At 43.1% G+C, this 13,819-nt stretch overlaps 1 protein-coding gene across 4 annotated transcripts in view; it reads right to left on the bottom strand.

Annotated features, from left to right (window-relative positions):
* Positions 1–13,819, bottom strand: part of XYLB (xylulokinase) — a 1,749,028-nt gene that overhangs the window by 1,666,174 nt on the left and 69,035 nt on the right. For all 4 annotated transcript variants that reach the window (XM_069647728.1, XM_069647731.1, XM_069647730.1 and 1 more), the window contains exon 2: positions 6,204–6,286. In XM_069647728.1, coding sequence (XP_069503829.1) covers positions 6,204–6,286 — 83 coding nt within the window. The remainder of the gene's footprint in view (positions 1–6,203; positions 6,287–13,819) is intronic.

The raw sequence follows: 13,819 nt of genomic DNA, 5'->3' as shown, positions 1-13,819 counted from the left end.
CCGAGGAGCCCGACCGTTCGGCGCTCCCGGTGCCCGCGGACTCGCAGTGCTTTGCCTTCTGTTGGGCCCCCGTCGCCTAGGAAACATCAAAATTACGCGGACATCGTCCAGTGCGCCCCTATGCCAGGTCCTAGTGTCTGAGAGGGAACAAAGCAAAGATCAGAAGAAGTGCTACAGGTCTGGTTACAACTTCCCCCTTATTGGTCCATGCCCAGCAGTTGGTCACAATTGTGATACATGTGGAGGAGAGAATCATTTCCAGTCAGTATGCAAGAAAGCAAAATACTTTCAAAGGCCCACCTACTACAGCAAACAAAGAAGAAGGAGAGACAGCTCTTGATCAAGACAGACAAGATCTCCCGCGAGGACAACCAGTAGAAGGAGGGAATCACCACATCGATCCAGGCATCAGCGGGATAGGAAAGAGGACTCTCAACGAAGGCACTCGCCTGACAACGCAAAGAGAAGATTGACAAAGCACAAGTTGCGATACATAGAGGCCTCACCAAGATATCACAATGACTCCAACTCCTCGTCATCCAGTGGCGACCTCAGGCGAGGCTACGTACATGCAATAGGATACAAGACTTCAACAGAATACAGCCCAACATTATTATTACAATTGTACGGCAGCCCCTGGGAATTCCTGATTGACACAGGAGCGACTGTGAACGTAGTAAATGAAGAAACATACCAAGGCCACAAATGTAAGAGAGCGCTGAAACTGGCTGACAATGATATATACCTTTATGGCACAAACACGTCCCTAAAATGTAAAGGCATGTTCAAAGCCACATGCTCATACAAGGTCAAAACAGCAAACATTATTATATATGAAGTCAAAGGAGAGGTGCAAGGCGGCAGCATCCTCAGTTTCAAGTCTGCCATACCCATGTACCAAATCATGTTGACCTAAACTAGCCCAAAAGACATGATGATCAAAATGTTCCCAATCCTTTTCAAAGGATTAGACTGGCTCAAAGGAAAACAAATCAAATTACACATTAACCCGACCTTAAACTCGCTGCACAACACTACAGAGGAATCTCGCTAAACATTAAAACCAAGTAGAGGACGAGCTACAAACACTTTTAAATCAAGACATTATAGAACATACCACGGGGCCCAAACCCTGTTACCCATTGTCTCTGGCTCGAAAAAAGAGAACGGAAAAAACATTTGCATCTACGTAGACATGTGGGCACACAACACGGCCATTGAGAAAGAGAGGCACGTGTTCCCTAGAATGACTTGCATGATGCACCTGCTACATGCAGCAAAGGTCTTTTCAAATTTAGACCTCAACAAGGGCTACCATCAGCTCCAACTACACCCCGAGTCCCGCTATATAACCACGTTCTCCACACACCTAGGTCTATTTCACTACAAGCCACTCAGGTTCGGGGTGTCTTCCGCTGCGGAAATCTTGCAACTTGAAATACATCAGATAATCAAGCACCTCCCGCGATGTCTCAATTACAGTGACAAAAAACAAACGTGTGGGACCACATAGGGTTTCTCGCCTGGGTATTAGCCTAAATATCATAATCACACAAATTAGACACAGGCAATATCATTAAAAATAGTTTACAAATACACCAAATGTATGAATTCTGCCTATCTTGCCCTCCTACCAGCTAAACTAAACCCTCTTGTTATGGCTACCGCTAGGTTGCGCTGATGCTCCACTTACCTAGGGGTAGCCAATACAAGAGGGTTTAGTTTAGCTGCTAAGAGGGCAAGATAGGCAGAATTCATACATTTGGTGTATTTGTCAATTACAGTGACGACATTCTAGTGTTCGGAGCAACTCAAGAAGCCCATGCGTCGAGAATGTATGGTATTAGAAGAAACCAACCTGACTCTAAATGTCGACAGTGCGAATTGAGCAAGACAAACTTAAGTTCTTTCAATATATTTTTCCGCATGAAAGACTACAACCAGATCCCGACAAAGTCCAAGCACTCGTTGAGGCGCCCACACCCCGAACAACAGCAGTGCAGTCGTTCCTAGGCATAGCCAGCTACGGTTCACGGTACATACAGGACTTCGCATCCGTCAGCACACCATTACAGCATCTGAAAGGAAAGGGACAGGATTTCACATGGTCAGACAAGTGTGAGGAGGCCGTCCAAGAAATCAAACGACGGATCCCATCGGCCTCATGCATCGCCTACTACGATCCAGATCTTGAAACAGAGTTAACTGTAGATGCAAGCCTATTTGACTTGGGAGCGATTCTTGCCCAATTCAATCCTGGCTCTCCATCATCGGCATCCAATTGCATCGTAGCCTACACAAGCCACAGTCTGTTTTCTATGGAGTGTGCATACTCCCAGCCTGAAAAAGAAAGTCTAGCTGTGGTCTGGGCATGTGAGCACTACCATTTGTTCCTTTACGGGCATAAATTCACGATCATCACGGATCATGAAGCACTCACAACCATCTATGGAAAATCAACAGCCAAAATGCCTCCTTGCATTGCACGATGGGGACTTCACCTGCAAGAATATTCGTTTACAATATTGTATCGTCCTGAAAAAGACAATAACCCAGCAGCTTTCCTATCGAGATAGCCCCTTCCCGCACAAGAGGAATTGCAGTCCTGTAAAGCGGACCAATACATCAATTACATTGTCAGCAACGCACTGCCCACGTCCCTCACCATCCCTGAAATAATTGACAGCATGCGCCAGGACCGAATCCTCGCGACCGTCAAAAAGAGAAATGGCATGAATCGACACAGGAAGAAAAAGCCATCTCTGATAAAGAAAGGAAACTACTCCAACTATTCCACCTTCTCAAACATACATTATCTTTATCTCCAGAAGCCTGCTGTTAAAAGAAGATCAAATCATCATTCCCGAGACACTACAAGACAGAGTGATCAACATGGCACACAGTGGACATAGAGGAATTGTGTCCACCAAAAGACAACTCTGGACAAAGGTGTGGTTTCCCCAGATGGACGCTAAAGTTGAGAAGGTCTTATGAAACTGCCCCAAATGCAAAGCTGTTGCACCACACACATTTCCAGAACCCCTCAAAATGACAGTGATGCCACCTCAAGTGTGGACTGAAGTGGCAGTCGATATGTTTTGACCCCTGTCCAATGGCAAGTACGTCCTAGTCGTTATGGATGAAATGTCCAGATTTCCGGAAGTACACTTAATACGTTCCACAATGGCACACGCCGTCATCCCTGCACTGGACAAGACATTTGCAGACTACGCCATCCCAACCATCATAAAGTCTGACAATGGACCACCATTTAGTGGACAGGACTTCAGAACTTTCACTGAAAACCTTGGATTCCACGATCGAAAAATTACTCCCTTGTGGCCAAAGGCAAACGGCACTGTAGAACGATTTATGGCAAACTTGAAACAAGTGTGCTCTATTACAAAAAGCTCATTTATGCAAGCCATAGGTACGCTTCTCAGAGACTATCGAAACACGCCTCACAGCTGCACAGGAGTGTGCCCCTCCGGACTCAAGTTTGGCAGAATTGTAAGACCAACCATCCCACATCTGCCCACTGCCCAACAACGAGGCGTCTGCAGATGCAGAACTGAAGGTGAGAGAAAAAGACAGAGAAAGCAAAGAAAGAATGAAAGCGTATGTGGACACAAAGAGAAAGGCCAAAGAGGCAGAAGTGCACATAGGAGACCACGAACTTGTGCGTCAGACACAAGGGTCAAAGGAAAAGCCTGCATTCAACCCACAACCCATGACAGTCACCGACGACAACGGATCCATGGTAACAGCAGCAAGCCCAAATGGCACCATTACCAGAAATTCATTGTTCTTCAAACGAATGGGTACAGAAGCAACCCAGAAAAGCGAGGAGAGTGACCCCTCCGATGACTACTCCTTAGACAGTTGCTCGTACAGCGATAAAGACACAGACAACAGTGACAGAGAGAGACGATCACCCTCAGGTTGCTCGCAGTCCGTCCAAAAAATTTGTAGACCCACCAGATGGATAGAATAAATGGGCTGAAAGAGGACTTTCTCAGTTAAGTGGGGTGGGGGTGAAATATAGCATCCTCAGTTTATGACCATGATTATGTGTTAGAGGATTATGTCCTCTCTTTATGTTGAGTGCACAACCGTGCACGTTAGGAGGCAGGGTTACCGCAAAGGGGTTCAGTTCTCTGCCGTCATTAAAGGAGATTAGGTCTGCATTTCGTCTCTGTCTTATTGATTCTGCCGCCTCATTATCTGCACATAAAGCATAACAGGACGTGTTCGTGTTTTATGGGGAAACTCAACAGAGGCTGGTGCTTTACCCATTTCGTTTTTGGGGTTTGTAGGGCTGCTTTTGGTTTTTAACTATGGGCCAGTTGCACGTGCTGCAGCTGTACATGTGTGGATGTTATGGAGGCAGTTTCTCCGGGGAACTCTGGGTTTTGTGCTTTCTGAAATTTAAGACATTTGTCATGATTGAAGGTAGGAACCAATCGCTCGTGGTGCACTACTGCCTATGGCTATGAGTTTGCTTTACAAGGTTTGACAACAGTTCACAGGGTTTAATTTCATGGCGAGGTCGGATTGGACAATAGAGGTTGGTGGCCAGTGCAGCTGGCATAGTTTCCATGCATGGCATGCCAGGCTGTGCATGTGAGACACTATGCCTCAGACCACCAGCCTGTCTGCAAATCCATGTATGGCCCTTTAGCTCAGTCCGCACTGCATCATGAAGGATGTCTCACCAAGGGCTCTCAGTTAGTGACAATTATGAGATTACATCATTCCTACCAATTCATTAAGCTTCCTTCAAGGTTTGTAAAATAGAGTGTAGACCATCTACTGTAGCGACAGACTGTACATCTAGGGGTGCTGAGATTGTGGGTGCTATTGTTCAGCAGCACCCACAGATGCGGTTGATAGAGGGTAGAACATTCTGTCAGGTACAGGCTTGTTGTGCTTTAATAGCGAGCGTCTTCTTTCTAAACAAAATAACTGCAGAATCTACACATTCTAAAGCTAGTAATGATGATAGACCAGAGCAACATGCTTTTACCCAACATTCACCCTCTTGTTTCATACAATATATTGAAACTGCTATGAAATAATCTCCCGTGAGAACTGGCATTGTTGGTAGATTTAATTGTGGGCTCCTATACAGTTATATTATTACAGGTCAATACTTACCATAATGCAATATCCTGTGTGTGATTAAAAGTAATTCATCCATCACATCTAGGTGTGCTTTTTCTCACGAAGAAGTTGACTGCAGAGAACTTCTGAGACTTACACAAGAACTCCATGTGTCTCTAGGATATGTGGCAACACTTTCAGTAATACCTCTAAATAAGGCCCTTACACGATAACAGATTCTGCAACTGATATCGTCAAACACTTCTCTGCAGCTTGGGGACTTTCCATGCTCCTTTGTAAAGGACATAAAGCCAACAGTGTCACGCATTGCTTAAACCCAAGTCGATCAGACTTGCCAAGTTCCTTGATTGAAACAGAGATCCGTTTAATATGAAGGCAATCATTTTTCAAAAGGACTAAGAACATTTTTAAAATAGCACTAAATAACTGAATGCCTTCCAATAAATATAGTTATCAATTTTCCGTGTCTGCTTAGTTCTAATTCGATATCCCTCTTTCTGCATTTCCAATATAATTTGTCTGAAGAAATGAATCCTATTTGGGGAAAGATTGTCTTTTATGATATTCAAATAGCTATGGATATGGAAAAAGTCTGGGTGTTGAACTCCAGGACTTCATGGTCACAAACAGATAGGCTTTCGGAATATCCTTCGTTAATATTAATGAAATAAATGATCATGCATTTACATTCATTGTATATAAATTAATCTCATGAATATTGGTGAGAATATATCCTGAAAGACTTGCATGTTTTCAGCCCTCAAAGGATGGATTTGTTATACACCTCTGGACCCGCTGACTATTTATCATGTGTTTGCGATGTCTGGATGTAAAGCAAAATTTTAAGCAGCACTTTGTGGTACAGAGACTTCCAAGAGTGTGCAGGATAAGACTAGAGGGACTTAAACATACCATACATTGGCACGCGCACACACATCTTGTGCGTATTACATTCTGTGTCGTGATTGGATGCTGGTTCAAGAATTTTGGATCGAGAAAATATGTTTGGCAGTACTGCACATTGCAATTTGGATTTTGCGTATAATCATATTTGTCTGCATACACAGTGCAAGGCATACCTGAATTCTGGAAGATCTTTATCAAAATGAACATTGTCGCTGAAGACAACTTGAAGATGCTCATCAATGGCCGTAACTTTTAGCTAAAAAGACAAAAGTGCAGCTTTAATTACATGAGTGATAGATGCAACGTGTATGTAGCATTATGCAGCTAGCACAGTTTAAAAGAACCTGTTAGGTAAAATAATTATATATGGCCATTAAGGAAGAGTTTACAAACTATCCACAGGAACATTTCTGAAAGCTTGGACTTCACTGTATCGATACAAATTCTTTACAAATTACAGCAGGCGAGAGGGTGAAGCAGCTTAAATTGTGACTTTTTTAGTTGATATGTTATTCAATTAAAATAATAGGCTCCATTTCATGAACTATGTGCACATCGAATTTTGAGGAAAGAAGGTTATCCATATGTAATAGTGATCTGCTTTTGAACAATGAAGAAAAAAGCAGGTATTTGTTAACTGCCTTGCGACATGGATGGTGTAAAACACATACAAATGAGCAGTGTACTGCACAACTAAAATGGAGTAGAAAAAACAAAAATCTATCCCGTTTCAAGAGTTGATTTTATAACAAAAGAAAATAAATAAAAGTCAATATTAGGTTATGTTCTACATCTTTTCTATTGCACTAAATTACCTGAGTTTGCTATACAAGCGCTGATGCTTTTCTGGATGTTTGCGTTATTGTAACACTGCCCAGGCTACCCAAACCATATTCTGCATAGAGAAGGAAGGGGATAGGCGTTGGGGGAAAAGGTTGTAGCTAAAACACACAAATGATCAGGATTGCAGAAAACAGGAGGGTACATTTTGAGATGTCTGAAGGAGGAGACTTTAAAAAAAAAAAATCATCTTTGTTGGTATATGCAATTACATCACAAACACCGTAAAAATGTCATTCCCATACATTTGCACCCAAGATTGGTGATTTCAAACATTTGTGTTCGTCCCTCCTCTACTTTATTCCTACCGATTAGCCGCCCTCCACTCTTGCAACCTTCCCTTCCCATAGCATTCCTCACAACCAAAACCTTGTAACGTCCGCCCCTTCCCTCTATGCTCCTGCCGTCTCCCAACTCCCACCCCTACAACCCCCTCTCCCAACATTTGCCCCCCAATCCCACCCACTATTCCCCACAGTTTGATGATACTGCTATGGGGCCCGTTCCCTAAACTCGTTGATCCTCCCTGATCCCTCTCGATCAATTTCCTGCACATTTTGTCATACCCTTACGGGCATCCCCTACTTTTATATACCAGCTTGAAGGAGGGTATATTTAATGAGGGCAGATCCAGAGAGATAAGCAGTTATTGATAGTACTGGTGTGTGGCTGTGCACAACTTCATGTTAACATTTTCAACAAAGATGTCTTTGGGAACACCACACAGATTCTAACAGATCAACATTGCACAACACGTTCTATCACCTAAACATGGCATGGCATTTCAAGGCCTGGTAGAGAATAGCACAACAACATCACAACAAAAAAGGAAACACCCATAGTGTAGCATACCAAAGAAAAAATCTAACAGCACATGTCCCATGAGAGGAGGTACTGAGAGGTGGGGGTGGGAGAGGAACGATAAGCCCAACATGGCATTGCTCATAAAAGGGCCTGAAACACCCAAGAACCAGGACATTGTGACAAACACTTAACTCTGCCAAGATCAAACAACACAGCCACCCATGCCCCCATACACAAACAAAACCCTGGACCAAATTAAATTGTTATATTTAAAAAAAACTATTCAATGTTACTCAAAGTTCTACCATACCAATTCATACATTCAACTGGTTTCTCCTTAATGTCCACAAATGGAAGTAAATGAGAAAAATGCTTCTGTTTGGAGACTGGCCAAAGGCTCTCCACAAGGAGTAATCAAATAGTGACTTTTTCAAGTTATCAGGTAAGGACCTTTTTCTTGAACTCAGATTATAAAGTGCACCAAACTCTGATCATAAAAGTAATCCATGGCAGTCTTGTTGCAGCACTTGCTAAAGTATCCACTTCACATTTTTGTCTTACTCAAAGTCTTATTATCGGCAAGAAGGTAAGAAAGGGGTGGGGGTGGCATGTTCTCAGTATCGCATTATGGGTTGAGTGAAGAACAAAATAAATCTCACAGGTAATATCAAACCTCTACAAGCAGCCTCGATTTTACCCTTAATCTATCGCCCAATTTAAAAAGTTCAGAGTATCGAATTCCTAGGACTGCCTTAAAACAAGTGAAGTAGGAGAAGGAGTAGAATAGGGGTAAACAAAGCTATAACTCTAAATTAAAATTCAGCTCCTTGAGCGTCCCCAGTCATACACACACTAAACGCTCTGCAACATCCAGGAACTTTACATTCGATGATCATTAACCTTATACCAGACACGGTTCACTCCTATGCTGGGTCCTCAACCGGGCAGTTGCAAAATCCTAGAAAATTTGGGGAATCTGAGCTGTAGGCAGAGGCTTCGACTGAGGTGGCAAAAAAACAACTATTAGGAGGGCAAGGCATTTTCATCTTTTGGGTCTGAGCTAGGCAACACAGCAATGTCCGTATGCCTTGCTGGAGAGAAGTAGATACCTTCTATCATGGAAACTACAGTCACACTCTGCAGTAACCGCAAAGTTTGAAAATTATACATGGAGAAAGATAGTTATTTTTTTGTTATGGATCTTTTCTGATGTATCACATGACCACTATAATGGTCTTAAAGTGCTAAGAATTGTGCAGATGTTATAGTATGTTGCCCACAACCGGGAAGTGTCTATAGGTATGACGAACAGGGGAATTCAGCAGAAAATGGAGAAGGGAAGGGAAGGGAAAGGAAGGGAAGGGAAAAGGGAGTGGGAGTTTGTGGGAATTTGGATGCATATTAGACCAACAGAAGCTCAAATGTCAGGGGTCAGAATTTCTCAGAAGGCAGATTCGAGGTGCCTGTAAACATAGGGAGCATTATTGTAAAAAGAAACACCAATATTGATGTGTGGCTCTGTAATGGCGTTTCCTGAAGTAAATTCCAAAATAGTAGCCCTGGTACTGCTAAGCCTGGAAGCCAAGAGTGGCCAAGTCCAGGCTAAACTGTAAAAAGCAAAATGTGGACTGAAACAATTAGGGAAAGCAGAAAGTAAATGTCCTTTTGGCTACATGCCGTGAGATGCGTCAAGTTGTGGTCAGGGGTTCGTTCGGTACTGGCTATTCTATGTAAAGTTCAACCTAATACAGATAAGGTTGTAATGCAACTGTGTATACTTATTTTCTTAAGGGCAGCAAATGGATATGCAAATTAGGGGTACTGCCACACTTCGAGAATATAAATGAAAACCCAATAAATTATAGTTGGTTATTACACAACTGGTGGTCCTAAAGGCAGTCTCCATAGCTTTAGTTACTCATTGAAATGAGCAAAGAAGCGAGGGGTCATTAAGAAAATTCCCAGTGTATGGCAAAATCTGTGTCCTTTGTCAGATACTGCCTCCCAGGGGAGCAGGTAACTAAATGAAGTGATGCATTATTCCGGCGCCTCGTCACTTTAAATTGAGTCAGTCTCCATGTCTCAGTTTTTTTTACAGAATCTTTGCAAGTCACCTGTTTTTTTTAACCCTAGTCTATGTCACACTTTGTTCACTTCAAAAAATGGCTCACTAACTGTTCTCATCTTTGTGCTATTGTACAGGCACACTTCTGCGGAATGCATCCACCATCTGTATATATGTTTTTGCAAGTAATTTCTGATCGAACTTGATATCCCTGTTCTTCAAATAAATTCAAATACAATAGAAATATGGTTAGGAGCATACAGATCTGCTCCACTGACCATTGATTGAGGTTCCCATATTTTGAACCAGATTTCCTGTGTCTTTTCAATAACAATATTAACATTCAAATTAATTGATATTTTATTTCTATTGCGCTAGTACAAAAGTGTTTCAGAGCGCGATAAGGCAAGGGAGGGGAACAGGGGAGAACAAAACAATCTTACTAGGCCCAGTGACATTGAGAACGTGCAAGCGCATGGGAGAGGGGGAGGGGAAAAGTGCACGGAAGGGGGGAGAAGTGGAAAGTGCCCAGCAAAGGAGAAACAGATAAATAATAAAGGCAACAAACCGCGGTAGCGCAGCCAGCAATTGGCAAGTGCTGGGTTTAAGGTAGCAGACAGTGTAGGTCTGATAAGTGGAGGAAGAAAAAGGGGGGTGGGACTGTATGGGTACAGATACAGACCATGTGCAACGGTTGGACCAGAGGCAGTGTGGGAGGGTGGCAGGGTGAGCAGATACCTGAGCCCGGAGTACAGAGGGTGGCTAGGTGCACGGTGCCAAGAGAGAACAGATCAGCAGGGGAGCAAAGGCAGAAGCAAAGAGGAAGGTCTTGAGGTGCTTCCGGAACTGGAGATCGTTCTCCTCAAGTTTTAGAGTGGCAGGGAGGCTGTTGCAGAGGGAGGCCCCAGCGAAGACAGAGATCTACCCCTAGCTTCTTTCTTTGAAAAACGACTGACCCTGAGGGAGTTAGAGGTAGAAGAGCGAAGAGCTCGATAGGGGAGGTATTTTCGGAGGGATAGCTGAAGGTATTTTGGACCCAGGCTCCAGAAAGCCTTGCGGACAATGCAGAGGGTTTCGAATGTAATCCTTGCATCCACTGGGAGCCAATGGAGAGATTTCAGAGCTGACAGATACGATCCCAGGGCTTGAGCCAAGGACAAATCTTGCAGTCCTGTTCTGGATTAGTTGCCGAGGGCGGAGAGTAGAGGCAGGTAGATTTAGAAAGAGGCTGTTACAATAGTCCAACCTAGAGAGAACCAGAGCTTGGGAGACCATGAGCTTCTGGGGAAGGAGATTATGTATTTTTCCCTCTTTTCAACCTGTACTGTAAAAACACATACAAAGGATGTGTCCTGGATTTATTGAGGACATCTCTCTATTTCGGGCCCTTGAGAGCTTTGCCTCTTCCACAAAATGGAGCAAAGCAAATACTTTGCACCTCACGTCTCCTGATGATCAGGTTTCAGAACCAAAACTGTTGCCATAAGATTCACTATCACCACAATCATCATTTTTCTTTTGTGCACATGTTGTTGCTCCACCTGCCAACCAGATGGGTGAGCTCGCATTTTTGGGCTGCAAAGCACAAAACTGTTCCAACAGACTGACTTGACTGAAACCACCTCCCGAATGCCAATAACAAACATTTTATCTGTCTTTATTAGTGGGGCTGAGGTTAAACATTAGACTGTGTTTTCTCTTTCATCTATTTATTTTTATTGTTTGTGGCTAAATAATCTTTACAAAAAAAACCACATCAACCAAATTAACAATGTTAAAAAGTGAATATAAACATGTATAAAATGTGCAAATAAACCACTTAATCAAATAAACTTGTAAACTAAAAACCTCACATGGTGAATTCATCACAAACTCGTACTTCAAATAGTAAAACTTAATTTTGCTAAAGAAAAATAAAAGAAACAATAAGTGTTATTTCAAATTATAAAGCTGTGGTCTCCGGTGCAATATTATTGATAAAATGACCCTCTTTCAGGTTCAAAGAGTTAAAAAAGGAGGCTACTGTCATACCCCCTGACACATGCAATCCTGACAATCATATCTCCCCTGCCCGAGACCTTGGAATCCCAGTTGCTCGACCCTCTCCCCCATTCCATCACTTTCCCCTTCCACGGTCCGGGACTCACATGTGTTTTCCGCTGCCCCGCCTGCACGAGCGCGCCTCATGGGAAACAGAACACTTTCTAAGTTACGCCCTTTCTTACACTGGCAACTTCCTTGGCGTCTGGCAGCCCGGAGAATCCGCGTTGGACTTCCGTGTCGCGTGACAGCCGTCGTTCGCTCACGTGACCCGGTAGGCCGGACACGTGACGCGTCACGTGACACAGGGTAATGCCAGTACCGCAAGTATTTCAACGCGGATTTCCGTATACTCGCTGCTTCACAGCTGTTACTCGTAACCTGTTTGGCGTCACGTGCTTCTTCTTGTTGGACTTTGGATACCTTGGTTTTTCGACTTGGCTTTGTTACACGGACTATCCTTGGAATTCCCTTTTGGTATCAACTTAACCTGGATGTTCACCGACCACGGATTGTTTATCGGACTGCCACACAGAACTTCCCTTTGCATCTGGTAACCTGGACTTCATGTTTTGGAATCTCATAGCCTGGTTACGTTCTTGACATCAGGTGGACACTACACTATACCACTCCTGGATGCTCCAACCTGAGTGGTGCTGCATAGTGAGTCCTGGAACCCTTACCTCCTAGGTTTACAGCCCTTCTTCAGTCATCCCTGGTAAGCTCTTGTCACGTTGTTTGGTATTGCTGCTTACTTGATTGCTTGGTACTTAACCATTGTTTTCTTGCAGCGGATCGGGTTCTCCAGAGGTTTGTGGTTCCGGAGTGACATCTCCACCTGTGGCCTCAAGGGCTGCACAGGGAGCGATTTTGGTCCTCGCGGTGCGGCACTTGGGGACGGAGGTCTCTTCTGCCTACACGACACTCAAGATCACAACAGCTACAGAAGGAGTTTCCAAAGTGTTACACCCGCTCAAGAACCTATGCCATATTTGATGCTCATTAGCCCATTGATGGTTAGGATACATTTTTGCTAAATAATATTCTTGTTTCATGTTCAATTCCTTGCAAAAGGAGAATAAATTTCTTATTGACTCAACAGAAGTATATAGATGACAACATTGACAAACCAAATCGTTAGGGTCAAACAGGCCGCGTCGTGTAAGAATTTCTTTTGTATTTAGTAAGTTCCAACGCACCCGCATAAAAACATGCCTATGGCATTTGTCAGGGAACTTAGCAAGGTATGCAGCAGTGACCCCTCGTTTCTTATATTCTTTACTTAAATGTACCATAGAGGGGTATCTATGGAATTTCTCCACATTTTTAATCCAATCAAAATCCAGTAATTTGTGTTTAACTTTATTTGGATTTGAAATTAGGGTCTCAAATATCCACGTTTATTTCATTAAGAATTTGTGCACAATGCATCCCAATTGTCTTAATAGCATTGGGTTTTTTCCCCAACACAGGTTGTCTGCATACTTTCAAGCAAATTCACATACAAGGAATCCCAGAAGACATAAGTATTTTTCTAAATAAGGAAAGCAGATTCCATTCAACCCTAACAAAAATGGAGCATAGACCTAGTTCGACTCTTATTGCCGCGAGCGGCACACTGTTGGGCACTCCCAGTACCTGTCTCCAGAATTTAGCTTCCCATACCTCTAGGCATTTCAGGCTAGAATTGAAAAACAATTCCTGGCCATAGATCAATTTCTGAACAGCCTTGCCAAGATAGAATTTTAAGGCTGGTAGTATTTGTGTTTTCACTTTACATAGATATTTAAAAAATTATTCTCAATTACATTTGCATACTGTCAAATTCCAAAGGATTTCAGCGATTTATTAACAATATGTCCTACACAAATGGAAAACAAAATTCTTGCTACCTTGCAACTACATGTACAGGTGACATTGCGTGGTACTGGTAACATGCATTTTTGGTACATTGTCAACATGTATTAACATCAGCTTTGCTCATTTCACAGGGAACCGGCCATATCCAAACAAAAGGCAAGGTGTACAGAGGAAAAAAAT

This window comes from Ambystoma mexicanum, chromosome 2q (genome assembly GCF_040938575.1).
Source record: "Ambystoma mexicanum isolate Mex_15411 chromosome 2q, UKY_AmexF1_1, whole genome shotgun sequence".
In the NCBI taxonomy this organism is placed as follows: Eukaryota; Metazoa; Chordata; class Amphibia; order Caudata; family Ambystomatidae; genus Ambystoma; species Ambystoma mexicanum.
The sequence above is the reverse complement of the archived record's forward strand: the minus strand, read 5'-3'. Positions and strand labels throughout refer to the sequence as shown.